We start from the raw sequence: 27,484 nt of genomic DNA, 5'->3' as shown, positions 1-27,484 counted from the left end.
TACTAAATCAACCTTATCTTCATCAGAACTTTCAATTGTGAGACTGAAGAACCCATCAGATTAAAAAAACACAAAGTTATTGCTCAAGCGTTTGCAAAACGGAAGACATTCAATAACGCTGGTCGATTATCGATTAGTTTTCATAACACACACGAGGATCCTGTTGGTTTAAACTTTGATCTAAACTCTGTAGCTTCTCAGGATTTCAGTTCAACGTGGGCTGCTGCACTGCCAAAGTTAGTTACACGTAGAGGCGCGCTTGTTGGTGGCACTACTGGCTCTGTGTCTAGTAACAGAAGAAATTCTGTGGACTCTGAGATCAGTTTCAGCGTGCGTCGAGTGTCAGTAGAGTCTAGAAGGAACTCATTGGACTCTCAGATATCGGTTCAAATAGCCGAGCTGAAGACAACGCGAAAAGTTGCGAGCAGCTCGCGTGGTCGTCGCGGAAAGCGACGACGAGATTTTGGAAAGTCAAGATCCGGTAAAGTGGGACCACTGTTCAGAAGGGGTAGTACAACCTCGCAAGAAAGTCAGCTCGGTGCGCAGATACTATCCGCATTAACCATAGGTGGTAATTCAAGAGTACCGCCGGTCCAAGTGCCTAATATGAAGAGACGATCAGCAAGTGCTGGACTAGATGAACGTACCCTAAACTCTAAATTGTTCGATGGAAAGAATGCAGGTATGCTTTTGCCGTTCTTATTTCCAGGACAGAGTGGCAGCGATGAGAATTTAAGTAGCGAGGAAAAGCGGCACCAAGGAATGTCAGGAAAAGACGTGGATGTTGAAGTTGGTAATGCAGAAAAGGATGATCAAGATAGTGACAGCGAAGACAGTCAACCAGAGGAGGAAACAAAAATGCTAGACCCTGAAGAACCACAGGAACGTAGCAAGAGCAAAAGCAGTAACAAAAGCTCCAAAAGTTATGGTCATGAAAGTGACAGAAGGAGTAGAGAGGGTCGCAGAAGCAAATATCTATTGCAAGATGAAACTATTTTAAAACACCTATTTCAAGAATCTAGTGATATAAAATTAAAAAATGACGCAGAAATAAAAGAAATCTATAGAAAAGCTGGAATAGGCAATCTGGCGTCTAGTCTTACCTCCTGCTGCCCTGAATTAACAAGACTCATGCAGTCTGAAGGACAAAATACTAATGCCCGAGAAATGGCAACGCAAACTTCTTTACCATTGGATATTCTGGAGATGGAAGAGTTGAAACAAAGCATAGACGAAATTATTAACAGTCGACATTGCAGTTCAAAGGGTACGCAAATTTCACCACAACTGAATAAGAACAAAAATATCGCTACATAACTGTAAGGTACATTTTTAGAATTTATACTTTGAAGGCGTGACTGCAATAAAGTAAATTTAAGGATCTTTTAATTATCCTTGCTTAAGGATGGTGTTTGTTGAAAAAGATAACCAGCATTGTATGACAATGTAATAGTGCCAAAATTATACTTAATTCGTCGTGTTTAAGTACGTGTACATTTAATAGGGCAATAGCATGACATTTGATTGTGTATGTATAGTATTTCAAAGTAACTTAGGTTTAACAATGCATATTGTTTACTTTTATACTTTTTATTATCAGTGAAATTACGGTAAAATTTCATTATCGTAAAAAATAATTCAATTTACGATACTAGAAGTATAAATGTATTATAAACATAATTTCCTTTTATACAGTACAATTTAAATCTATTTTTAATATTGCCCTGTTGGTTACAATATTTGTAAAATATATACCCTATTGTACTTAGAGTACACACAACTGATTTTTACATATATGTGCGTAACTACATTTTAGAATTTCAATTTTATCTTATTATTTACCACAGACTTTTCGACAGCTACTCGATTAATTTTTATTTTAAACATAGTATGCAAATCAATTTCAATGTATCTACATAATGTTGATAACGAGTAACATTGATAACGAGTATATACATAAAACGCAGTTTTTTATCGTTCTATCATAAAAAGATAAGTGTATGAATGGAGTAACTTTTTTTTCGTTTTTTTTTTTTAACAATTTCTATTTCTAAACGCAAGTGTAAATGTTTCATGCAAAACAATGTGATTGTACAAATAATTCTTACATAAGGGACAAATCTGCTGACTTACAAATTTTATATTTTTATAATATATTAAGATAAGATATTGTCTGGTACTTTGATAATCCTATGTATGTTTACTTTCCTATAAGATCTCGAATATTACTTTTATTTATGAAAACGGTTACTGTCCACGTTTCTCGAAACGTATCTAAAATAGAACATCCCTAAAATATCCGTTTGAATATTATACATCACATTGAAACTACCTCAGTGAACGTTTATTGCGAGGCTCGCTATCATGTATGTAATTATAGAAGAGGGTCTACCCGTTATCGATAATTGATATTTTCTACGTACATTTTAACACGGACTTTCTGCGTTCCGTCCAAATTTATCCACAGAAAGCGTTAACTATTCTCAATGTACAAGTATCTCAATATATTATCTTAGATTCACATGTAATCATGATGATGTTCAAAATTCATAAACACGTATTAAGAACAATGTCTTTTATTCAATTCTGTTCTAAAATAATGGTAGAAAAACAAATGAAGTGTTAACAAACCCTGTGTTCCTGTCGATTAAACATCTTATTTTTGTATCTCATACAAAAAAGAAAGGAAGTCGAATTTCATTTTCCTAGCAAGATCTAATACAAATGTTAGAGGCATTTCTAGCTGCGACATTTGGCTTTGTGTCTTCTTTGAAACGATGAGCAGGTACAATTAACGATATCTCTGTTCAATCTGTCCGCAAAAGCACGATCCTCTTGTTCAACTCGCCATATTCTTATGCTTTCAAATCCGGTCCGATATTTTCGGCTACGTATTTTTTTCCTACACTCGATACAAATACAGTCGGATTTTAGTTTCGAGAAAAAGTGTGTACAAAGTATGTGTATACGTGTGTAATAATACACACCTTAAAAACGCGGAACAATACATATACATATGTATATTCGATACGTGTAAACTACATGTACATTTATGTACTTTCTTATTTGCATGCACCGCGTGTAGCTATTTTCTTTTCATATTTTGTAATTTTTTATTTATTCGATTACATTAACAGAAAATAACCAAAGTTATCGAACGTATAAAAAAGAACATAATATAATAATCGTTTTATTGTTTGCACGTATGTGTGTTGCTAGTGTTTTTTTATACGCTTAATTTACATCAGGCACTACAGTGCGTGTAGTGTATGTCGTTACAATGATTAGTCTTCCCTTTTTTTTATTGCACACGAAACGCACAAGCCATACGAAATAATCATTTACATGCTTCAGCTGTGTAACGTATTCCGGTGAAGAAATGAATGACCGTATTGTTTCTTGAGCATTTCGGTTAACACGTTCGCCACAGCTAACGCGTTTAGCGCGTAAATTTGTTTGTTCTGGAATTGTTTCCGCAGCCAACGTGTTAGAAATAAATGCGTTGCTTTTCTGCATGCACCATTATTACTAGACTTTCAAATGATGTAATTCAATTGATGACACGCATGCATGCTGTAACGTTCGTAACGGACGGGGTTAAGGATTGGGGGAGGTAGAAAACCTTTCGTCTTCCTTTTTATTCACCGCCACCTTAATGGAGGGAGGAGATTAAAGTAAGATCGAACTCGGCACCTAATCCCCGGGCGAGGCTACTTGCTCTTAGCGTGAGATTTTTGGTGTTTAATGTATTCGTTACCCCAGATGAAGTTGTCCAACACTTCTCCTATCACATAAAGTACCGTGCTGTACGCCAACATTGTAATACAGAACAGGGTTCGCGTGGGCAAGTTCAACACGTGAAATATCGGGTATACCCAGACACCGCTTTTGTTGAATATTATAAGCATCCTGAAAAAATTTGTTAAATTATAGTGAAACGAAATACTTAGTATAATTAAATGTCTGGTTTGTAAATTATATCAATAAATTCGTGACGTACCATATTAAATAAGATACCATAAGTGCTTGGATGCCTAGGATACCCTTCAATCGTTTTGGATATTTTCTTGGTGCTACAATTATCTCTATTAAAATAGAGGCTACAATCGTTGTGTGCATCAGATGATTCAACCACCATGGAAAATAAGGATCAAGAGCTTTTGGAAATACCAGTTCACGGTCGATGGCGTACAAAGACCAGAAAATTGTCGCAACGAACTGTAAAAAAAAAAAATTATGAAAAACTGCCAAATGTTAAATTTTCATATTTTTTATTGTTTTCCACGCTTACCATCGCGGTTGGAAAAGCAAAAGCTGCGTGTACATAATCTTTTAATTTACGTACGAACGGTGGCTTCTTGGGACTGACGGTGTTTGTACCGAACCAATCGTTCAGTACGCATATAAAGAAAAATACTGCTTGAATGATCTGAAATAAATAAATATTATAATTAATTAATACTCTTTTCCCTTATTAATATAAATAACTTTGTTGTTTATTATTTATTTCTTCTTTTATTATGTTAGTTTTAAAATCCTATTATTTCATAAATAAAATATATTTTATTTTAACACGATATTAATATGGTACGTTATATCATAAGTGCGCGTCATTCGCATCCTTTCACGTTTGTTTCATGCTAGCTACATACGTCAAGCATTTGTATCATAATTGTGCGTATACAACGCTGTCCTTTCATTTGTGTTACTGTGACACATGACATTTGGTCAATCATGCTAATTTCATGCAATCGACTCTGTTGAACTCTTTTTTGAATTCAACAATAATGAATATTAATAAATAATTCTATCGTGTTTCATATTGATTGTTGAATAATAAACAAGTTAAAGAGCCAACCCTTTTTCGGCCATTTCCGGTCAGACCGGAAGTGGCGAAAAAAGAAAAATTTCGGCCATTCGTTGAGATTTTGACCCACTAAACACAATGGTGCAAGAATTTTTTCGATAACTCTTACTGTTTGGCCTGTACAAAAGTGACAGAAAGTCTAAATGCTATAGCCCCATTTCCAAGATTTTCAATCTTAGATACACGTCGATTAGTTAATTTTTCCTTACACCGTAATAATAAATTTATGAAGATGACTGATACGAATAAAATAAAAATATTGTGGTACCGTTATAAGAACATTTCAAATCATATAACGGCAACCACTTGACGGTATATGATATGTCACGTGCCATAGTTCCACGGTGACATGGAGTGGCACTCGTATAAAGTTGAGTTTTGCCCTTCTACAAGCATTGGCGGCATTGCAAACTAGCCATAAACGTGAACACCAACAGGCAGTAAGTGGTCAGAAAAAAGCAATTGCTTAATTCTTTTCACTATTGCACAATACAGTAATACACAATACACAATAAGTAATAATTGCAAGTACAGTAAGTACTTGCTGCAATCACTTGTTAGAAGAAACACGTGCGTTGTAAGAACTAAAATAAGATGGTATGATTTCATAAGAACGCGATCGGTCAAGCGTTAAATTAACAAAGTTCATTTCTGTTATATTCAACTTGCTATTAGTTAGAAATTAATAGGTTAATTGCCATGAAGGGTGTCCGATGACCGACAACTCAAGTGTAATGAATAATTAATAAAAGGTGAAGTCATTTCCATATATATTATTACAGATGTGGCAATCAATGTGTAAAAGATTTTATATTTAACAATTAAAGTTTTTAACATCTTTGAATGATTAGTTTAAACACAATAATTTCCTCTTGACAAGCGATAACTACTGCTAGCCATAACATGCAGTTATCAATTCACAGACTAATTTATACTTGCATTTTCACTAGATAACGTAAAATTACATAAGAGTGATCGGCAAATAGCTTGGTTATACATAAGAAATAAATGATACAAAGTCACTGAGCCATCATACTAACCGCGTCCCAGAATGTGAGGAATTTGAATTTCCCGCCGAAAGCGTTGTGTGTTCGAGCGATACTGGAGGGTATAACAACGTACGTATAATCATAATACACTGAAAAAGTATACAGCAAACAAGCAGTCACATGGAATCCAATTCGTAAGCTGTCCCGCATCTCATAAGTGTGTCAGTGTTTTCAGTATACTGAAACGGTTTAACAAGTTTTCATGATAATGTCCGTACTTGTCGTTAGTAATCGTATATGTACTGGATTGTAAGGAGACAATTAAACGACGAGGTATTTATCTTCATAGATAAATGAAAGAAGAAAAATACACGAACCGACTCGCTTGGTAACTCGAGAAATGTGAAACGCATTTCGGACGGAATTTTTGGATCCCCCATTTTTATCGTGACAGAAGAAAGTTTTCCTCGACGCCATAGTAGCATCTCAATAAATTCTCTAGTTGGGTTATTAGTAAAGCACAACTTGTCATATGTTGAGCACGATTATTACTATGCGTTTCTATTTTATTTATTTACACATTGATAAATATATCAATCGATATTCACCACTATTATCATTATTTATATTTATTTATATTATAATATATTATATTTCATATTATATTATGTGTCGCAAAGTATCAGGTAACAAAATACTAAACCAATAGCATTATTAGCTATTACATTGTATTACAAATTACGTAAGAAAATGTACTCTCGAATTACGTAAACTGTACGCAACATAATAGTATAAGAATGTGCGGTGACTGTTGAACTTTGTGACTAGTAGAAAATCAGATACTATCAAAAGGCTTAATCTTTCAAGAAAATTTGTTTATTTGCTCATGCATTATCTTTAGATAATTTTTATCGTATTTCGTTCGAATAAAATTTAACTTAAAAAAAAGATGTGAATAAAAATGGTAAGAAAAATGTAGAATGATAATTCGTTTTTTAAACGACTGAATTGTAATCATGTGCTTTAACTAATCTACTTAGTGATAAAAATTTTAAGAAAAAAGATTGCAGGTACAAAATAATTGTAAGTATTCATTTCTATCATCTATTACTTTTAAACGAAATGTAAAACAACCAGTTTTATACGTTATTAAATTTTAACATTATTTCCAAATTATTAACGGCTCCAAAGCAGCAACGGTAAAGGTAACGATCCCAATCGGTACAATACCCACTCGATATAATTTTTTCATGTTGCACAAATTTTCGCCTTGTTCATTTAATCATAAATAATAAAATCAGAACATTCAAGGCAAGTTTAAAGTCTACGAATTGTACCAATCTTTAAACAGTAAAAAGCGAATACTGATAAAATAATTGTTGTTAACAAGAAGTAATTTAGTCTATATAATACAACAACAAAACCACGACAATTAAATTAATTAAGCGCTGGCTATTTTAATTTGCAATTCTAGAAAATAGGGGGATCCGTTTTAATTACATCCATTTCATTGTAATAAAAAATGAAAAAATGTCATGACTAAATAAAATTGTAATTTTATAATGTATCAATAATACTGACGGATCAAATTATCTTATTTATTTTTTTTGGTGTCACAAATGATTTTTTGTTTGTGAGTAGAATCTGTTTGATCTCACTGAAAAACACTTAATTTTTTTCAATCACATATACAAAGTCCACACAAATAGTATCGATCGCATCGACGGTCCGCGACTTACTGACGGATAGGCGAAAATATACCAGGAGAAAGAGAGAAGTAGTTCGCCATGTGTATGAGACTCATAAACTCAATGCAGAAATCAAGATTCGCGCAAGTGCGTGAAAGAAGACAAAGAAGTGGAAAAAAAAGAGAAGAAAAATGAAGAAGGAATCATGTACGTGGAAGTTAAGAGAAATATGCGTGATAATGTGTGTTCAATTGTATGCGACACACTACCACGTTGTTTTGTTACCAACAGAGTTATCATATTGGCTAACTTGTATCTGGCAAGTGGTACATACACTGCGTTCCTAATTTTCATCTCTCAGTATTTTTAAACTACAACGTTCATTGACTTCGCCGATGAGTACATAGACAAAAAGTGTGTAATGCAGCGTGAAAATAGAATATTTTTAAACGAACATGGGCGTGTACAAAATAGAGAGGAATCGTGAAGAGAGAGAGACAAAAAATGCAGCAGACGACTATCTTCCTGCGCAGATGAGCTGCGCATGTATTTTTGTGGATAGAAGCTGATCTTTGGTTTTGTTTCTTACTTTCGTTTTTTCTCTTCAAAATGCATTGATATTTTTCTTGATTAACACCATTCAAAGTAAATGTTGTTTTGATAAACACAAACTCGAATTACAAGTTTATAAAAGTTCGACGGTGCAGCACACTTGTATCGTCACTAGGCACAAATGTAGAAAACTTGTTTCAACTTTGCACGCGCTTTCTAATTGAAACTTAACGAGGAGTTGAGCGAAGTCTTAAGAGTAAAAACTGCTGTAATGTATTACGTGTTTTGCTTTCTACTATTATACAACACTTACAAACTTGTACCAGTAAGTTTAAAAAAAAGTTACGATCAAATACTTTACTGCTCGACTCTTTAAATATCTGCACTATCCACTGTTCAATGGACTAATTTTATGCGATGTTGATATATAAAATTCGATAATACATTTTTCTCTTGAAGCTCATAAATAAATTAGAAAAGCGATTAAAAAAAAAAGTTTTTACTAATTCATATAATTTTGACACTGTGACTAATGAACTTTCAATAAACGTTGTAACTCTGTTTCAATTAAAGCGACATTATTTTGAAAACAATAAGTACTACGAGAAGGTGTTATGCAAACGTAAAAATGTGTTACGTAACACGCGTAGTAATCAGTGAATGAACAAATATGTATACGAGTTACATATATAGAGAGATGGAATTGTGTGGTGAAGCTTTAATTACACTGATTAAGCAAAAACAAAGTGCCATCTATTGACGTTTTTGTGATACATACATGTATAGCATACATAGTGATCGTTTTTAAATATTTAATGAAGCACAGTAAGTAGGTACTTACTTATGCCTAACATATAAATGCATTTTATAATTGAATCCTTTACATTTCTATTCAAATAAGAATTTAAAATAACAGGTAAAAAAAATTATTTGAAACATTGACAGCTCTAATACTACTATTATTATTAAATTTTATATTTTATGTAATACAGAGGTCGTTTAGTAATTGCTTTTATATTTCAACTCTATTTATCAATTATTTATTTAAAAAACTCCGCCCTGAATATTAAGTTATAATCAAACAATAATTTGAAGCAAAAGCAAAATAGGTTTGTTAATAAAGAAAATGTATTAGGAGTACTTACAAGATTCCAGAATGTTAAATATCTCCACTGTCCTGCGTCGAAATTTTTGTACTGGTTCGTTACTACAGGAATGTCCAACAAATACGCTTTATATACCGTGTATACAGAAACCAAAAACGCCTTCGCGTGGAACAACTGATTTATGGTCCATGCCATTTTGACGAAACACTACACACACAGAATAATGTATTAAAAAAAAAAAAAAAGAATATGACTCTTTTCTTCTTTATTGTTACGATTCTTTAGTATTCTACTATTTCTGACGTTATAGGTTAGGTTATTAAATAATAAGTGACATTCCTTGACACGTGTCTCTGTATGACATTTACGTATAATGTTATTTTTATTGTTGCTTTATCGCATTAACAAATGGTTGTTTATCATTTTTACCAAAAAATGTAAAAAGATAGTTTTATATCAAAGTACTCCGTTTTTTCCTCGTTGAAGAATCAATACAACTACATCGACCGTTTACACGTTTTGCGATACATTACTTTGTCAATCGCAAAAATAAGAAATTGTTATTAATCTTCTTTTTTTTATCACGAGTATTGATCTATTTAGGTACGACCAGGGTTTAAAAACAGAATACTTGATGATTTGTCACAAGCAAAGAATAATATTGTTATTACGTTTGTTAAAAGAAAATGCAAATTTTCGTCAGTCACAATATCCTTAATGAATTATTCTTACGGATTGCTATCAGTAAGATACGTGTAAGGATGTTAAATGACGTCAAGGTGAACAACAATAATTATATCATCCGTGAACGGTGATAGACAAACGGAAATCCTCTTGGTAATGTATTATACACACTTTATCCCTGCATATATCTATATAATTTTACACTCATGCACACATACATATAACACATGCGTTTCACATGAAGTAGATTATGCGGACACGAGTAGAGGAATGCCAGAAAAAACTTGATTATTACTAATGATCATTAATTGCAGTCATTATTTTCTTTGTTTACGTGGAAAATTTAATTCAATTCTGGTTTGAAAAAGATTCACTATTGAAGGAAAAAAGTAGTCTACAATGCGTAATCTACAAGCTTCAGTTAAATTATTGTAATATTCATGAATTTTTTAAAGAACTATTTTTTGCTATTTAGTTCTTTTTACTTTGTTAAAATGGCATATAAAAGAGCAAACTAGTCAACAATTTCTAAACAGTGTTTTATGGTCTATCTTTAGTATCTTCTCTTAATTATTAGTGGAATTAAATTCAAAGCTAATATCGTCTATCAGAATGCAGTAAAATGAACGCTGTAGTAGGGCACGCTATCACTATAATTATTCAGAATACTATCTTACTCTTCGTTAACAATCTTACAAAGTTAACATACTAATCAAAATTTACGATTAGAGTCTTTCACTATTCTTTATTCAACCATTCGATCATACTAAATTTATGACACCGGTCACTGATGATCCCAAGACATTTAACGTGTTAAAATGAAACAAATCGCAATTTTTCTCATTTGATTTTTGCGCAATTTATTTAAATTGTAGTTTCAGCCATTGGTAAGCATATTGGTAGTGGATGCGTTTATTTCTTGAATTTTTCTCATGTCCCGTTCGGGCACAATATTCATTCTAACAAACATTTTTTAGCGACCTACCTGGCGGAGGCGTCGGCGATGCAAGACCTGTTTCGCGAACCTTTCGATCGAGGTGCATGCACCCAGTGGCAAACGGGAGAGCGTGTAAACGGGCCACGGGCAGATGGCAAACCTCGTTGATCCACGATGCAGAACAATTTTAATGGAAAGCCGGCCACGAACTGATAGCTGATCGTACCCCACGACTCGTCACAGCAACGATGAATGTGTCAAAGGTACCCAGTCTCGTACTCTGATTCGTCGGGTGTACATATTCAGAAGTAGGTAGGGACTTTGTTATCGGTATATATATATTTTTAATTCGGCCGCAATTCTGCTTTGGTGAACAAATTTCAGCGACTAAAGACAGACGGTACCGAGGAAAAGAATGAGCTACTCGATCACTCGAGCAAGCACCGGTTGCAACTGAACAGTATCGCGCTCGATTCGAAACTCTTTTGAATCACACGGTGATTGTCGTTAATAAAGGAGCCGTCATTAAGGAGACATAAACGAATAAACGATTTGTAAAAATCGAACATTAAATCTTGAATAATTTCTACACGCGTTCATCCGGTTTTCTTAATAAGGCGCTACATAAAATGATAATCATTTTGAATATATTGCCAGGATGATAATTCTAACTTTTTGCTGTACATATACCTGTTGTTCGGGTTTAGTTTCTGAGGGATTCGCAAAAACCTACTGCTCTGTCTACAGGGTGTCGCTTTCGCTATGCAAGTCAAAGGCGATGCCGACTGCCACTTGAGAGCCGTGTTCTAATCAATTCTATCATAGCGAAGACATATGTACATACATATACATACATACGTATATGATATCGAAGATGCACAGAAAAAGTTGTTTGGTGAGGTCGGTAAGATATCGCTGGTGTTTATTATGTCTAGACCAATTGCAGTGGCTAATGGTTGTGACGTTAATGTCTACGAAATAAAAAACCAATTTATTACAGTCAAGTCTCCTATAACGCGATTAATTCGTAACGTGTTAGATGGAAATCGTGTTATAAGAATTAATTCTATGGAAAGAGTTCTATGGAAACCGCGTCATGAGGAACATAGTAATAAAACAAATCAGATTAATTTACATATACCGCGTTATATGGAAACCACTGCCGCGTTATTCAGAAACCGCGCTATAAGAAACTCAGAAATAATACAAATCGAATGAATTAGTACCGTGTTATATGGAATCTTTGTCTTTTTCTTTGTCAATGTCAGACGAGACGGTTGACGATTGACCGATTGACCTCGAGCCTCGAGCGTTGTACGTCGTGCGTTAGTCGACGCAGTCATGAAAGATGAATGCCAATTTAGATATTCGAATTCGAATTGTTGCCTAAGAGTTGTTTACACGGAACATTTTAAACAACATTTCGTTTTTTAGGTTTTGATTGTCGAAGTAATGTTTTCTTCCATTTTTTATTTACATTTTCTAAATGAAACCTGTTATCTATCTTTACAGATAATAAAAATGTAAATTCATCGTTTTAAATGAATTTATTGACGTTAAAAACCGGATATATGATACGTAGAATTTATGGTGATCACAACTTTGTAAAGTCAAATTTGATGGTATGTAAAATTTGTAAACGGTCAATTCATTAGTTGAACTTTATACCGTTCAAATTGAATGCAACCAAGAAATGATATAATTAATTATATAGGTACTTTGTATGTACAAATACATACTATGTTAATAATGCTATTTTACTGCGCTATATTTGTGTCGCTAATAAAAATGTCAGATCTAGTATTTCATGTTTCGCGCATGTTACTAGTAGCGACCTCTAGTTACAGTTAATATAACTACCTTTTCCGTCGCGTTAGTTATCATGCACTGTAAAAGAAAAAAGGAACAAGATTGTATCAACTGTCTCAATATTAATTTTAAATTAACAACATCACCCATTGAATTTAATATATTCTATTTATTCAATTAAAATTTGTTACATCGATAAAACATTACAACGAAATAAGTTCCTGTTGGTAGTCGCGCGATTCATAGGGGGCTCGTAATCGAATCGATTAACTGTCAGTTTTCGAATAGACAGTTTCGCGCCGAACGCGAAGCATTTACCTCGTGTTTTGTTCAATGCGTTCTGTTTTCTAGGTTTGAAAAATATTTTGTTTGCGTATTCCCGTCTGAACAGTAAGCATTTTTCTCATTTGCACGGTACAGTGGTTAAGTTTGACGTGTCATTTGTGGTTAATGTTATTCGATACGAAACTATACCGTTGACGTAGCATAAACAGGTAACTATACACTGCATTTATGGCGTGACACATTCAAGAGCAAAAAGTTTAGTGTCACTGTCACGATCTATCGATATATCTAATTATTTTTCAAGTTAGAATTTCATACGTATCGTTTGGAAAAAATGTTGTTGAATATAATACGTAATTAATAAATCCTATGATCTTAAGTTTCTTTTCATATCGAAAAAGGAATTACTGAAAGAATTATATTTGGAATCTTATAGTTACATAAAGTTACGAACACGTGACACCGGTCGTCAAAGTACACACAGGTGCAATGTAGGCTTCTCTTAGTTTAAAAAAAAAGCGTAGAAGAAGAAGAATCCTAAACTCGCATTATTTATCCATGCTTTATGTATGTATGTACATACGAGGATAGCAGGTTGTAGATTAGGCTCTCCCTATGGGATTTCCCTAGACGCCCCCTAGATTCTTTCATGGTGAGGGATTGTTTCCTCTACCTATACCCTCACCATGAAATGTCTACGTTGCTCCGAGGTGTACATCATGACTTGCAAAATAAATATAAGGTTTTTCCCAATTAAAAGATCCAAGTACACCAAGCGTAACAATTAAGCCTTGTTTACGCCTTTGTTTATGCCATTATCATTCCTCCCTAAAAGGAAGACTAACGTAATTATAATTTATGTACTTTCCTTTTTGTTTCACAACTTAATTCGTGACGATTTTATATTTCTTTGAACAGCTGACGGAACGTGAAGTCATTTAATACAGGCAAGATATTTTATTACTGTTTTTATTGTACATTACAATTCTAGTAATTACCGCTATTCTGCTTCGTATATACACACAGTATTATTGTTTATAATACGTTTGTCAGACTAGAACAATATTTCCAATTGAAAGTGGCAAAGGCCTGTTAAGGCATCAGAACCGCCTGGAAAATAGGTTGCAACCACATTTAACAACGCCAAAAGAAACCGGTAACTTCTGTCTTCTCTTCACCGTATACATGTATCTACCGTTATATTGCGTAACATATGGCGGCGTTACTCGAACAGATCGGTTTCCGTCCTTCGAGTGTACACAAGCACACGATGCACCACAGAAAAAAAATCAGTATCACGGTTTCAAAACTTCACGATCATTTACCAAAAACATTATATCAATTTTCGCAACCGTCGATTGAATTATAAGGTTATCGCTGTCAGTTGAACGATTTGAAATTTAATGTGATCAGCTTTCTGACACTGCGCCAAAAATCTTTTATGCAATATCCGTTTACATTCATCGGTCAATTAATAAGCGATCAAATAGGATTTAAATTTAATTTAAATAATACACCACTATTGATCGTCAAGTTGGAGAATAATAGAATCTGATATAAATTGCCATTCGTAGTTAAGTGATCCTAAACTTCAAACGTGAGTTAATCGTTTTATTGAACTTAATTGAACATGGCGGCGATACATTAGAAGTGCCATTAGACTCTATTGTTATTGTAACAAAATATGTCGTTGGTGGTTGAAAATTTATTAATACACTTAAATTCCTCATCTTTTGTTACATAAGAACATTTTTTTCTGTTATTTCGTAAACATTTGTACAACAGTTGCATATTCATATCCGTTTTGATATTTAATTACAAACAAAAGTTGCTTAAAATACAATGTCATCGCATAATTTTGACGGTATAACAACTGTGGAATATGTACAATACTTAATCTAAACGGTGATATCGCTGACCCTCGTCCTTGGCAAAATCGATCGATGGAAGAATTGAATGGTTTCGTGCCATAAAACAAGATCTTATTCCTTTATCGGATATATATGTATACAGTAGCATTAAAATCATTCAACAGTTTGTTTCGAAATTATGTACACTCGAGATCAAATCAGACTTTCACAGGGAAAATGGCGTTATAGAATAAAAACAGTTTTAAACCGAAAACAAAAGATTCGATTTTTCAGAAGTTTCAAGGTGACCTAACTTTCGCCCAAATTCATATGCACACGCTTACGCATCCAAACCGGAAGTCCCTAATTGTTACATATTATAAAATTTAGTATATTAATAAAACATACGAATACAGATTCAAACATTAATTCAAATTTTCGCGCGTAGATATTTATACGCAAGTGGTGGTCCGCCATAGTCCTATGCCTAGGGATGCCAAAGGGGAAAGTTGGGAATCCGGAATATCACTATTTTTTCTAGGGAAGTCTGATTTGATCGCGAGTGTATGTATGTACCTCGAATACTCATTATCGTCAATTTCATTCGAAATATTGATCGTAGGCTGGAATGCACGCGAAAATCATCGATCGTTAATTGTTGCGAAAGTTTTAACCACCTCTTTTACAATCATGCACTTTCGAACCCATGAGTCATCACGATCGTTGCAAAATCAGCAGAATTTCGTTTATTTTCGAGGTTTTCGTAATCCTATATTCTTTTTTATCCATTTAAAAACCAATGTTTCATAATGATCTTAATATTCATCTTTTTCTGCAGAGACACGTGTATAAAACCAGTTTCCAGAAATAACATAACGTAGGATTTTTAAATAATCTCCCTAGACGACAAAATTATTCACCGAACGTGAATCACAAGTGCCAATTTCACGACTATACCTTTCTTAGCATTTCAATGCAGTACAAATTGCGTGATTTCATTATAAGCTCTGGTTATGATACACTACATTACATTTCTAGGCTAACGATAGTGCGATCGGACGATGGTAATTTTTGAAAAGGTGCAAAAAGAAAAAGCAATTGAGTTCATCGTTTCCGGGGTATTACGTTTGACCGTCTAACGAAAAAACCGGATGCGAGGCGTCTGTTCGATTAATTCCCTTTAGAAATCTCGACCAGAGATCCCTTAAATCAAATATAATTAACCAAACTTCAATGGAAATTACTTCTCAAATCATTTTTCTTACGTTAACATTAAACGGTATTATTCAAATTTCTGGGGCAGATATCAAAGTGCAGGGGCATGTTTCAGTCGGTAAAAAGGAATTACGAAACCTTGGAAATGATACGTCTAGTACTGTGAGTAAAAGTAAGCAAAATGATTGCACCTATTCGAGTATTTTTCTCTTTAACGTGTAATTTATGTAATTAGATTTGATGCACCTGATAAGATTTTTTATCTGTGTATTTTACTACGGATGGTCGCATTTTTTGAATTTACCTGACAGTTTACGCGATAGCGCAACAAGAACGATTGGTGAGTCAGCCGTACCGGTAACCGGCTTCGTCCGTCTTTTTGTCCATCTTTCTCCTTCTCACCGTCTTGACCAAATGTTCTCTCTGCGTCGGTATCCCGTCTCACCTTTGCACACGACTTCTACCTTTCCATCTCGGTCTTTCACTATCCTTTCTTCCTCCTCTGGTTTAATTTCAGCACAGGTTATTCTTTTTCTCTTTCTGTCGATATCTTCCTTCCTCGCGACCAACGCAGTAGACTTGGTCCCGTCTCTTTCTGATTTTTTTTTTTCAAGCCATGGGTGCTCTATTTCTTTACCATCTAACGATTTAACAAACCAGAGAATTTTAAGCAAATTACAGTTGGAATTATTGTTGAAACATAATAATGATTCCTTCACTTTCACTTGAGTTAAATTTCAACACACCAGCAACCATGATTCAGAAGATACTACCATTTCAGTGTTGTTTAGATTCTTTAGAATATTCGTAATTGAGTACAATAATAAATTTACGTTATGAATAATTCAAACGAATGGAGTTGATAGTATGAGATTATGGTTGAATGACAGCAAACGCATTAACTATTTGCATGTATCTTTATTTATAATAGAAAATATTATCTTTAAAATTATGTATTATGATTTTTTAGGTATTAATGGGTTAGTACTTTTGCCGTGTATTTTAACCAACACGAACCGTCTTGAATCTATCGTTTTACCCGGGGCAATGCCTTTTCTTTCTTCAACCAAGTGCACAATCGTCTCTCCTTGAGTCTCCCTCACTCCTTTATTTCCCAATGCTCTAACACTTTCGAGCGAATCGCAACAGGCGACTTCATTGCGCGCCGTTTGCTCGTGACTGTTCGAGCAACGAGGTTTCCTTCGATATACGAAGTCCTTTGTCTTCTTCACTTACAGATTTTAACTGGATACATTTAATGGTGGTGAATAAAACAATTGTGCCGTGTATTTTGATTGCTCTGTGAATCGAAACAGTTTCTTTTTTTTACTTATTTAAAAATATCATCTAACAACAGTTGGAAAAAAGGTGTGTTTCTTATAATTATTAAAAATACTCTGTGTAAGTTCAATGTTAGAAACAATAATTCACGATGTTAGATCCCGAGAATCGTAGTTTGTATTATTAGAGACAGTTAGCTTTGTCGTTTTTTTCTATTTTATAAATGTAGATTTATTCGAAATAAATTTAAATACCAGAAATAATTTCAACAACATTTTTATTTTAATCTGACAGTGTTTTATTATATTGTATTTTTGTGTACAATTATAGCTTACTTCGTAGTTCCGGATACTGTAATTTTAAAGCAATTATATTCCTGATGATTTTTAATGGCTTACGGGAAACGATCTCAAAATAAAAAGATAAAGAAACAACAAATTATAGTGCGCGTAATATAAGCGAATGAATTTATTGAAAAGTGTCATGAACAGGGCTCTCACTGACATATGTTCAGTCTAGACTCTAATACACTGAAACGAATGTGGTGATGGTTTAATGAACAAACAGGTTATATTTCAAAGCTGTGGATTCAGGATCGTTAGCTCTTTTGTATTTCAGGAAACACACGTGGAACGATCAGTCATTTGTAAATGATTTTACAGAGATTGTGAAATCAAAAGAAAAGTCTCAACGAACAGTTACGCGAACCGGTTAAGGGTCTACCGTTTCACTTAGAAATGACTCACTCACGGTACAACAGTGCCTTGTTTGATGTCTTACTAATTAATAATACGTTTCATCTGTCGATCTCAATACACATAACGATAATATTGTAAAAGTATGAACAAAGGAATCTAAGTTATAAAAAAGTAGAAGAAAAAATTATGAAAAAGAAGAATTTGTAAAAGTAGGATTTTTAGAACCCCTATCGCTTTATCGTTCAATGCTGACAGTATGGACTGCTTTTTAAATAAATATTCAAGCTTTTTTTTATAGCGAGTGATAATTCTTTTCTAACAAAAAAAAGGAATATGTTAACAGATAAATTTTGATTGCATAAGGTGCCATTTACTTAATGGGAGTGCCTGTTTTGATTGACCTACCTTAACAAATGTGTACATCAACGTAATCTATGAGTTGTATCTAAAAAAATGTACATTAGGTTTGAAAAAAAGGATCTATTATTATATATTTATATTTTATTAAATGTTATAATTAATTATTTCAGTTCCGCGGTGAATCAGGGAAAGGGCTCGCAAAATGGCCGAGTACTGTGAATACATGTGGGACCCCACAAGAGGTCACGTGAACAGCGCTTTGGCACGGAGTATTTACGAGGCGGAGGCCAAGTTTGATAAACGGGACAAGAAACTGGCCATTAAAACCGTCAGAGCGATATTGCGTGAAATGCCGGATGTAGGTAAGAAAGGGTGCATAACGTGCGATATCTACCCTCGCTTTTGAACACGTTCCACCGAAAGCATTTGGTTAAGTTACCGGTTAAAATTAGAACGACAACAGTATAAAATTCTTTCGCAAATAAGATTAGTTTCTTTGTATGTATATGGATTTGAGAGTTCATAACCTGGTAGAGCTTGGAATTGTATTTTCTTGATACAACAAAGCACTCAGGTAAATGCATTATTAAGAGCGCTAGTCTTTCCTTAGGGAAGACCCATTATTTTTTGTGTCTTTCCAAAACAGATTAATGGTTGCCTTTGGAGAACCTAACCCAAAACCTGTCCTAGTACTTAAAAGATATGGGGGGCATATGATAGCACACTTCTTCCTTTACATTTTTCCTTGACTAAAAGAAGCCTAAGTAGCACAGGGCAATTTCCGTTAGCAATAGCAAAGCCCTGTGCCTCGTTCCATGCAAGCAAATTAGACTATCGCGCCGTCTGATTCGTTGTCTATGCATCGATCCTCGAATTTCCGGCATAATGTTCGCGTTCGAACGGCTTCCTGTCAGCTATTTTTTCACGCGAGGCATTACAATTACCCGTCTCCCTTTACTCCTAGACTTGAAGCACTGTACGGATGAATACATTACACGTTTCCTGTTGGCCCGGAAGTATCGCACCGAACAAGCTGCTGCCCTAATAGCCGCTTATCAGGCGCAAGTAGCACATCGACAGGATATCTTTGGCAATCTAACAGCCAGAGATCCAGCCTTGCAACGGGCGCTGCGAGCGGGTATACCGGGTGTCCTTCCTGCACGCGACAAGTAACAACATCTTCAATTTTAATTATATTCTTTCCTTTCAGGATAAGTTAATGTTTGAAATTATTTGGATAAAGTTCCAAATGTCCCCGGTCGATAATCAAGATGAATGTTTGAGGGGGAGGGGACCCCAAATATAAAATGGTATCTTCGGCTTCCAATAGGAACTAATAAGTTTCCGAGATATTAATTAAAAACTTTCGAGATACGACGACTGTTGCAGCGTTGTCGGCCGCAGGAAATTTATTTAGCCTAACCTAACCTAACAATTTTTGTTCTGTTGGTTGGTCGGTTAGCTTGGTCATAATACGACAAGGAAAGGAAAAAGTTACAAAAAATTGGATTTTACATGGGACACCCTATAGAAACGGAAGCCAATATCGCTATGGTGCCAACGGCTCGACACTTGACGATATACGGGTGCTACAGCGAATATGGCTGTGTCAATTACGTCTGTATAGGCAAAAGTCTATGTATTGTACCGAAAGTTTTTAATTAATATCTTGGAAATCAATAGGAAGCCGAAGATACCACTTTATATTTGGGATCGTTTACCTGCTCCCAACCAACCCTCCAAATTTCATGTCGATCCGCGACCGAGGACATTCGGAACTACAGCCAATTATTTTTCAGAAAAGGCAGATGCGTCCTCGTTTTCTTAGCGTCGCAGTGGGATCCAATCTCAGTACCGGCTTTATCGGTTCAGCGAGCTATCTTTTTGGTTCTTGAAATTCTAATTCAGGACCCAAGAAATCAGGTATATATATGTATACTTAGCAATACTTTGAATGTATAATATAAAATTATTTCAAATACAAAATTTTCCTCGTGACACTAATTCTTGGTATTCCAATCTTTTTCTAGCAATCCGGTTTTGTAGCGGTAGTGGATTGGGGCGGATTTTCTTTACGACAAGGCGGTGCCTTGGGTGCTGCGGCACTGCGAAACCTAATAGCTGCTCTTCGCGGACGATTTCCGGCCAGATTCAAAGCTGTACACTTCCTGTCGGCACCGCTTTATGTCCAAGCGACATTGGCCCTCGTAAAACCTTTCTTGGATGAAAAGACACGGAATAAGGTGTGGAGTACCGTCTGAAAAATTATTTTTTTTATTTATTGCATTTCCATTAACCCTCTATAGACCGAACCCAGTAATGTCGCAGTTATACGCTTACAATAATGTGATTATATATTTATTACTAAAAACAATTTTCCTTACATAATTCATTAGCAAATAATAATATGATTATTTAAAAATACTAAAGTTTAAATGCTTTTGCATCTCTGGACCCAGAGATTTAAATATTGACCGGGTGATAATTAGAGGTAACACTGCGCGAACGCTACACATTGTGGTGTTTACACACGAAACAAGACTAGTGGATTTACACAAGCATGATTTAACCTCGTTAGAAGTATTCTACATTAAGATTTGTATCTTCCAGATCTATTTACATGGGAACAATCTGAGTACCCTACACGAACACCTGCCCACTGACATCTTGCCAGCGGAATTAGGTGGTACAGGACCAGCCTTTAATCCAGGATTATGGGCCGAACCAGTTATTCACTCGGCGATGAAGGAAGCTGAGATTGCGGCGATGAAAAAGGAAAAGGAACTTGCTGAGAGCGCAGAGGAGTCTTGTGATAACAGATATGAGTCAAGAAGTACAGACGATTACAAAACAAACGAGGCTGATTTGATGAAGCCAAGCAACGGCGTGAGTAGAGAGAATGGAAGACGATTTTTCAATCCCTTCGGTAATTCTACGAGAAATCAATCCACTAAAAAGAATGGAGGAACAAATGTAGAGTTAAATTTAATTAATCGTTCTAATGGACACGAGGAAAGGAGAAGAGATAGTGAAACGATAAAGGATGACGAGGATTCTTATTGTAGAATTAAGAACAAAACATTAAATAATAGCAATTCTGATTATTATAATGACAACAAAGAAGGATACAAAGAATCAGAGGACAATTTATTAGGATTCCAGTCAGAAAAAAATTCCCACGAGTTTGAGGTCTCAAATAGACCAAGCAGCGACGATAGTAAGGATAATTCATTGGACAACAAATCCGAAAATTCACTCATTGACTCAGGTAAGAACGAAATTCCTTCGGAAGAAACAAATCTCATAACGTAATGTTAATGTTTGAGAACTATACTTAGGTTAACAAAATTGAGTACACTTGCAATCAAATTAGGCTTTCCCTAGAAAAATGGTAATATCCCGGGTTCCGATTATACATCCATATAGGTCTGTGGTGGACCACCACTTGTGTATAAAAACGTTTACACGAGAAAATTTGAATTAATATTTACTTTGTTATTCATACTTTTCAATTATATACTAAATTTTATGATATTTAATAATTAAAAGTTATATTTTTTAAAATTATTTTTAATATTAATTTTGTCAAAATTAAGATTTTGAGAATTTCTGCTTTTATTACATCATTTTCCTCGTGGAACCCTGATTTGATTGCGAGCGACTTACACAGACTGCAAGAACTATTAACATTGAATTTAAAGGTAAATTTAATCTAGTGTTGTTAGTTTTGACAGTCGGTGAAATATAATAGGTCAGACGAAACAAATTTTTATTATTCTATAGATTATAAGGAATGCATTGTGATATGGCAAACATTTATCATTTATTTAAATGTTGATGAGGCTTTTATTCCTTTTTTTTGATAAATAAGAGCCTTCTTATTTTAACAAGAATCAGTACTTTTATTAGATACTAGTAGAATATTTAAAATAACAAACTCATAAATTTCTCATTTCCTTTTAATATTTTATTATCATGAAAAATGGAGTTATTTTTATAAAATGCTTCACTGCCTATTGTTATCATACATTTAAAAGTGATATAAAAATTGACAATAGTATTATGCTAATAGCATTTGGAACAACTTTTTTTTTTACTTAACTATTTAAATCTAGTTGCTACTGCCGTTCGTAGCAAAGAAATGAAATAAACGTCGTTTGAACATTATTAATGTTCCTCTTTCTTATCGCATGTGACAAATATAATTTACAACGAGTACTTATACTGTGAACTTAAATTTACGATCTATTAATGTAAGTCAGCTTTTGTTGAAACTCGTAATATCACATACATGGATAAGAACTACTTTTACATGTATGAAATTCATACCGATATCCACGTTTCTTAAAAGGGTTTCCACGATTCATATTAATACTGTAAATATGTATTAAATTATTTATTGATATCAAACGTATCATGGAGTTAAAGATCTCTTATCTCATAGTGGATCTCTGAAAAAGGCATGTTATGTACTTAGAATTTTCGGTTCGACATAACATAATCTGTTTTTAGTTTCACCCTTAAAAAAAAATATATATTTTTTAATAAAAGTAATTTACAATTTAGGATATTTTTTCTTTGATCCTGTTTTAGATAAAAAATGAAACTATCATAAATTATGAATAGAAATTTGTATTTACTAACAGAGTATAAATGAATTAGATTAAAAATTACAAATTAAGTTCCCATTAAAATTTATGTACTATCCATTTTGATACTATAAACACGCAAATCAGACGTTGAAAAAAGAGAAATGATAGTAGAATAATGGAATAAAAATTTATTACTTTAGTACATAAAATATATATGTATACGATTTTAACATCAATACACGTTATAAACATAGAATCTTTAATACTTTATCACATTACCAAAAGCACCCTGCTATCATATAATAATTTTTTTCTCTCTTTTTATCTCATACACTCTTCCCGTTTCCTTTTTCTCTCGATTCGTATGAAAATAGAAAATCCTACCACAGAGATCTATAATGAGGTATATAAAAACGGTAGTCAAATGTAATGTAATAAGTTTACTTATGTACAAATGTCGCTACTTTTGTGAACCTGATCCTTTTCATAAAAAGAATCATTCAACACCAATTTATAATACATATTTATGAATACTTATGTATAAATGATTACGAAAACTATTAAATTTTCTCATTACAATCGTACGATTTCAAGTTATAGACAATATCCAACATTTTTTTATAGTCGATTATTCCAACCGACATCAGTTTCTATGCCGTGTAATAGAAGTTCCTTTTAAATACTTTTTGATACACATCATCAAATATTTAGGACATTTAAACACGGATATCTACTTTCTGGATACGAATTTGTACTTTACCTTATGATTTTCTGGTATAAATTATATAAATGTACATTAATTGTCGAAAAATAACGATGGCAGAGTACGATAAAAAGAGACGTTATCCATTGTACCATGCATTTGATTATTGTCTAACAGACACATGTGTCAAGCTACTATGGGAGGAGGAACCCAACCTCCAAAAGCTCGTTCCAATTCCTCAGCAACAGCTAATGTTAAGTGATCTTGGTACAGTCCACCAACAACCTATTGGAGATATAATTACATAATATTAAAAGTGACAATAACAGCGAGAGTAAAATATAAAAATTGTACCTGTATTCCAATAGGAAGTCCTTCCTTGTTCAGACCTAAGGGGCAAGCAGTGGCAGGTAAACCCAAAACATTAATAATGCCAGTGTATGAGAAGTTGAATGGCTTAATCAGTGGTTCGTGATGCAATGGTGCTGCAGTTGGATGAGTAGGATATAGGAACACACCGTCTTCACCTAAAATATCCTGTTAAAAAGAAATATATATAAAATATGTCATGACCAGAGACACGTAAGAAATATAACAAGGGAGAAAAAAGAGAAAATCTGGATGATTCTGGATACATGCTTGAAGTTCAATCACTCTTTTTGTCCTGTTGTAACGACTACACGATGAAAACAAAGTTATAAAAAAGTAAAACTATGTAGGCTATTGGAAAAAAAATTCATTCGTCATGCAAAGTGGCAATTTTTTGCTACTTATTAGAAAAACACGTGATACCGTGAAAGGAGTAGACTAGTTGTCTCATCAGTTTGAGAGACTCAAGAAAGAAATCACATCCAGTAAGAAACATTACAGTTCCGTAATTCGACAGTAAGAACTAATCAGTATATCTTGCGCGATATTTTGAAAAGTAAGGCGTAGAAGAAGATAGGAGCCAATTCCATTCCTGATAAGTTATATTACGGACACTTATCAATCATAATTATTGTACTAATTAATCATTTATAGAAGATAAGAATTCATTGGTATAATTAGATCTGGCTTAGATTAGAATATGTTTCAGGTATCGTACCTGAAGTTCCCGATAAAGATCTTTACTTTCTTGGATCAATTTTGTGTGCTCGTCGCTTCCATGTTTCAGTGCGAATCTCTCAAAAGCAGCAGTAAGAAGAGCTATCAAGGTATGGTTGCTGACGAACAGCATCCATTTTACAAATTCCCACCACAGAGTTATATGACCATTTCTATTTGACAACTCGTACGTGAAATCTTTGTCATCTTTACAACTCATGTTTGCCATCCAAAGAGCGATGCTCTTTTTTAACTTTCTAATATTAAGTTTGGTCGCCTTAATTTTATGTGCTTTTTCAAAGTAATGAACCACTTTTCCCATGGCTTCCTTTATCTCAGGATCCACAGAAGATACTAGGAACTGGCCACCATCATCTTCCATATAATATAACTAAATCAATATAAATATTTCTTATACATTACATCCACACTCTCTAATTAGGATTTAAGTGTATCAATTTGTACCTTAATCTTTGACATATCTACTTTTTCATCCAAACGCAACATGTCTATATTTTTATGTGCAAGAACTTTCAAAATAGGTTGCAGGTCTTGTGCGTATCTACACATTGGGCCAATAGCGAGCAATCGGTCCTGGTCTTCGCTTTGGGCACTCGGATACTGGCCATTGTTAGAAACTATACCTTTGGAAGGTTTATGCCCGAAAATTCCATTGAAAAAGGATGGCATACGAATAGAACCGCCGATATCCGATCCTATTCCAAATGGAGAACCAGCTGCTGCTTGTATGCAACCTTCACCCCCAGAAGATCCTCCAACAATATGTCTAGTGTTGTAGGGATTATTCGTAGTTCCATATAAATAGTTACTAGTTTCCCACCACATGGCTAATTCTGAAACGTTTGTTGTTGCCAAGGGTATACCTCCAGCCGCTCTCATTAATCTTATCACTTCCGCGTCGCATTCGGCTAAAGTATTTTTACGAACAACTAAACCAGCTGTTTGTTTCATATTGGCAATTCCAATACAGTCCTATCACAGGAAACAAGATATTTAAATTGATTAACTGTAATTATGATACAACAGTTTAATTGAAACATAGATATTTAGTATTTTTAATACAAGAGATTTACTTTTGTTGTAAAAGGCACACCGAAGAAGGGCTTCTTTGTAGCTAATGCTTGAAGAGACGAAGGATCAAGAGATTTTAAAAATTCATCGCATTTCTTTGCTTCCTTCAGAGCCTCTTCAAAGCGATTTTCAACTACACAATTTAATACTGGTTGAATTTCTGTTATCCTATCTATATATGATTGCAGTACTTGTTCTGAAGTTAACTATAAACATAAATTTCCATTAATAATTAAATTTCATTAGAGAAAATATGTTTCAAGATAAGGGAAAATGATTACCTGTTTGTTTCGAATTTTAAAAGCTAAGGTGGTTGCACTATGTAAAAGAGTTAGATCCTTCAAAGGTGGTTGTGTCTCAGCTGGACCTCTCAAAAATGCCATAAACAGATATATTTTCCTGGCAATCAGTTCAATTATTCGATGTATCACATTCATTATTTGCCCTCTGGATTGCATCTTGTGGACTTTTCTCTTTGATGACATCTATCTATAAAAGATAACGCATATCACTTTATTATTCTCACACTGTTGCAATAAATATTAATATGGTTATAATTATACAGTATATACATAAAAATGAATAATACATGCATGCAAGTAATGATTGGTTAAATACTTCATCATTAGCATAAATTAATCAACTAATCCAAAGCAGTATTCATTGTTAATATAATCAGTTAAAGGACAACAAACTTTATATATTAGATTATACAATATTATCATTTCTAAGTGTAAATAAGATTTACATTCTTGCATTTGTAGAAAGCATAACAGGATTCAATTTCTATTTGCTTACACAAAGACTACAATACACATTTTCAAAAATTCCGCTATTTTCGCGTTTATCTTCGTTTCGAAATTAATTTTACGAACACATAAAAAAGCGTTAAAAAAATATCTTCAAAGCGACAGTAGACAGAGGTTGATTATTTTTTATTATTTCAAAGTAACGTTATATACATTGGACATAAAAAGACGTCACCCTTAGGTAATAAAAATTGCTATTAAAAACTATGTTTAGCGCGCGTTTACTATAGATATGCATTATTATTCCTCAAGAAAATGAACGGGCTTACTGTAAATTATACATAAACGTTTCTGTCATTATTTCATTTAATGGTCGTTGAAAGAGGTCACCGCATCGTGTTGATACGGCTCATAATACCGCGTAATTCAGTACGGGCTGCAACGAATTATAATTGCATAGATCTAATTTGTCCAATTCGTACTTAAATAAAATGTATTACAAGCTGCGATCGCATAACGTTTAGGTTTGTTTTGCCGTTAGATAAACAGGTGATTTAGATCACTATCGTCTGGATCATCCCGGATCATTATTTGTATTGTGGCTGTATATGACCCTGTCGGTGTTAGATTAATTAGTTGACCTTGCGTTACGAATTATCTTGCCGAGTGTTCACCGCGTGCTTATGACAAATGCCGGTCCGTGTATCGATTAATCACGCGCACCACAAATGGCTGTCGGACGAGAATCGACGTAAACGCGACTCGCATCCGAATAATTTTTCAAGGAATAAAAAATACCAACGTAGAATCATCAATGTGAAGACCACGTTGACGAACGAATAATGATGTAACCATTAGAGTTATACATCAAGGCTATCGCAGATCAACACCATGTGAGTTTGACATAATTTGTACGGGTCGGAGTGCAGCACTCGTGTCAT

At 34.0% G+C, this 27,484-nt stretch overlaps 4 protein-coding genes and 1 long non-coding RNA gene across 12 annotated transcripts in view; 2 read left to right on the top strand and 3 right to left on the bottom strand.

The window, feature by feature from the left end:
• Nucleotides 1-3,498, top strand: part of smo (smoothened, frizzled class receptor) — a 7,031-nt gene extending 3,533 nt beyond the window's left edge. The window contains exon 8 of the mRNA XM_034326510.2: nucleotides 27-3,498. Coding sequence (XP_034182401.2) covers nucleotides 27-1,317 — 1,291 coding nt within the window. The 3' untranslated portion in view covers nucleotides 1,318-3,498. The remainder of the gene's footprint in view (nucleotides 1-26) is intronic.
• LOC117605326 (androgen-induced gene 1 protein) lies at nucleotides 2,652-11,008 on the bottom strand. Of its 4 annotated transcripts, XM_034326537.2 has the most exons (6): nucleotides 7,438-8,962; nucleotides 5,908-6,095; nucleotides 4,292-4,429; nucleotides 4,001-4,218; nucleotides 3,758-3,909; nucleotides 2,652-2,902 (listed from the first exon to the last, which is right to left on the bottom strand). In XM_034326537.2, the coding sequence occupies exons 2-6, from the start codon at nucleotides 6,064-6,066 to the stop codon at nucleotides 2,856-2,858; spliced, it is 714 nt and encodes a 237-aa protein (XP_034182428.1). In that variant the 5' UTR covers nucleotides 6,067-6,095; nucleotides 7,438-8,962; the 3' UTR covers nucleotides 2,652-2,855. The 4 variants fall into 4 exon arrangements, with proteins under 4 accessions (XP_034182428.1, XP_034182429.1, XP_034182427.1 ...); XM_034326538.2 differs by lacking the exons at nucleotides 2,652-2,902; nucleotides 5,908-6,095; nucleotides 7,438-8,962 and adding exons at nucleotides 9,242-9,409; nucleotides 10,872-11,008 and having other exon boundaries at nucleotides 3,614-3,909; XM_034326536.2 differs by lacking the exons at nucleotides 2,652-2,902; nucleotides 7,438-8,962 and adding an exon at nucleotides 9,242-9,383 and having other exon boundaries at nucleotides 3,614-3,909.
• On the top strand, nucleotides 10,944-23,296 carry LOC117605324 (clavesin-2). Of its 4 annotated transcripts, none has more exons than XM_034326532.2 (6): nucleotides 10,944-11,086; nucleotides 18,492-18,683; nucleotides 19,286-19,490; nucleotides 20,121-20,244; nucleotides 20,352-20,564; nucleotides 20,932-23,296. In XM_034326532.2, exons 2-6 carry the CDS (start codon nucleotides 18,524-18,526, stop codon nucleotides 21,631-21,633), a joined length of 1,404 nt encoding a protein of 467 aa, XP_034182423.2. In that variant the 5' UTR covers nucleotides 10,944-11,086; nucleotides 18,492-18,523; the 3' UTR covers nucleotides 21,634-23,296. The 4 variants fall into 4 exon arrangements, with proteins under 4 accessions (XP_034182423.2, XP_034182422.2, XP_034182421.2 ...); XM_034326531.2 differs by lacking the exon at nucleotides 10,944-11,086 and adding an exon at nucleotides 12,915-13,126; XM_034326530.2 differs by lacking the exon at nucleotides 10,944-11,086 and adding an exon at nucleotides 17,145-17,350.
• LOC143305245 (uncharacterized) lies at nucleotides 16,569-17,139 on the bottom strand. Its single transcript, XR_013062114.1, has 2 exons — nucleotides 17,000-17,139; nucleotides 16,569-16,622 (listed from the first exon to the last, which is right to left on the bottom strand). It is a non-coding gene; the product is annotated as an uncharacterized LOC143305245 (long non-coding RNA).
• Nucleotides 23,082-27,484, bottom strand: LOC117605322 (fatty-acid amide hydrolase 2). Of its 2 annotated transcripts, none has more exons than XM_034326526.2 (7): nucleotides 27,346-27,484; nucleotides 26,076-26,283; nucleotides 25,797-26,000; nucleotides 25,168-25,695; nucleotides 24,704-25,093; nucleotides 23,971-24,153; nucleotides 23,082-23,901 (listed from the first exon to the last, which is right to left on the bottom strand). In XM_034326526.2, the coding sequence occupies exons 2-7, from the start codon at nucleotides 26,277-26,279 to the stop codon at nucleotides 23,803-23,805; spliced, it is 1,608 nt and encodes a 535-aa protein (XP_034182417.1). In that variant the 5' UTR covers nucleotides 26,280-26,283; nucleotides 27,346-27,484; the 3' UTR covers nucleotides 23,082-23,802. The 2 variants fall into 2 exon arrangements, with proteins under 2 accessions (XP_034182417.1, XP_076544127.1); XM_076688012.1 differs by lacking the exon at nucleotides 27,346-27,484 and adding an exon at nucleotides 26,873-27,015.

This window comes from Osmia lignaria, chromosome 3 (genome assembly GCF_051020975.1).
Source record: "Osmia lignaria lignaria isolate PbOS001 chromosome 3, iyOsmLign1, whole genome shotgun sequence".
NCBI lineage: Eukaryota > Metazoa > Arthropoda > Insecta > Hymenoptera > Megachilidae > Osmia > Osmia lignaria.
The sequence above is the reverse complement of the archived record's forward strand: the minus strand, read 5'-3'. Positions and strand labels throughout refer to the sequence as shown.

What these genes read in the sequence shown, in the direction of transcription:
- LOC117605322 (XM_034326526.2), bottom strand. Translation starts at nt 26,279, where the DNA reads ATGTCATCAAAGAGAAAAGTCCACAAGATGCAATCCAGAGGGCAAATA. An exon ending in TTAAAATTCGAAACAAACAG is followed by an intron (nt 26,001 to 26,075) that starts GTAATCATTTTC and finishes TTATGTTTATAG; the next exon opens with TTAACTTCAGAACAAGTACT. An exon ending in TAGATATGTCAAAGATTAAG is followed by an intron (nt 25,094 to 25,167) that starts GTACAAATTGAT and finishes ATATTGATTTAG; the next exon opens with TTATATTATATGGAAGATGA.
- LOC117605326 (XM_034326536.2), bottom strand. Translation starts at nt 6,066, where the DNA reads ATGCGGGACAGCTTACGAATTGGATTCCATGTGACTGCTTGTTTGCTG. An exon ending in TCCTCACATTCTGGGACGCG is followed by an intron (nt 4,430 to 5,907) that starts GTTAGTATGATG and finishes TATTTATTTCAG; the next exon opens with ATCATTCAAGCAGTATTTTT. An exon ending in TTGCTTTTCCAACCGCGATG is followed by an intron (nt 4,219 to 4,291) that starts GTAAGCGTGGAA and finishes TTTTTTTTACAG; the next exon opens with TTCGTTGCGACAATTTTCTG.
- LOC117605324 (XM_034326532.2), top strand. Translation starts at nt 18,524, where the DNA reads ATGGCCGAGTACTGTGAATACATGTGGGACCCCACAAGAGGTCACGTG. An exon ending in TTCAGGACCCAAGAAATCAG is followed by an intron (nt 20,245 to 20,351) that starts GTATATATATGT and finishes ATCTTTTTCTAG; the next exon opens with CAATCCGGTTTTGTAGCGGT. An exon ending in ATGAAAAGACACGGAATAAG is followed by an intron (nt 20,565 to 20,931) that starts GTGTGGAGTACC and finishes TGTATCTTCCAG; the next exon opens with ATCTATTTACATGGGAACAA.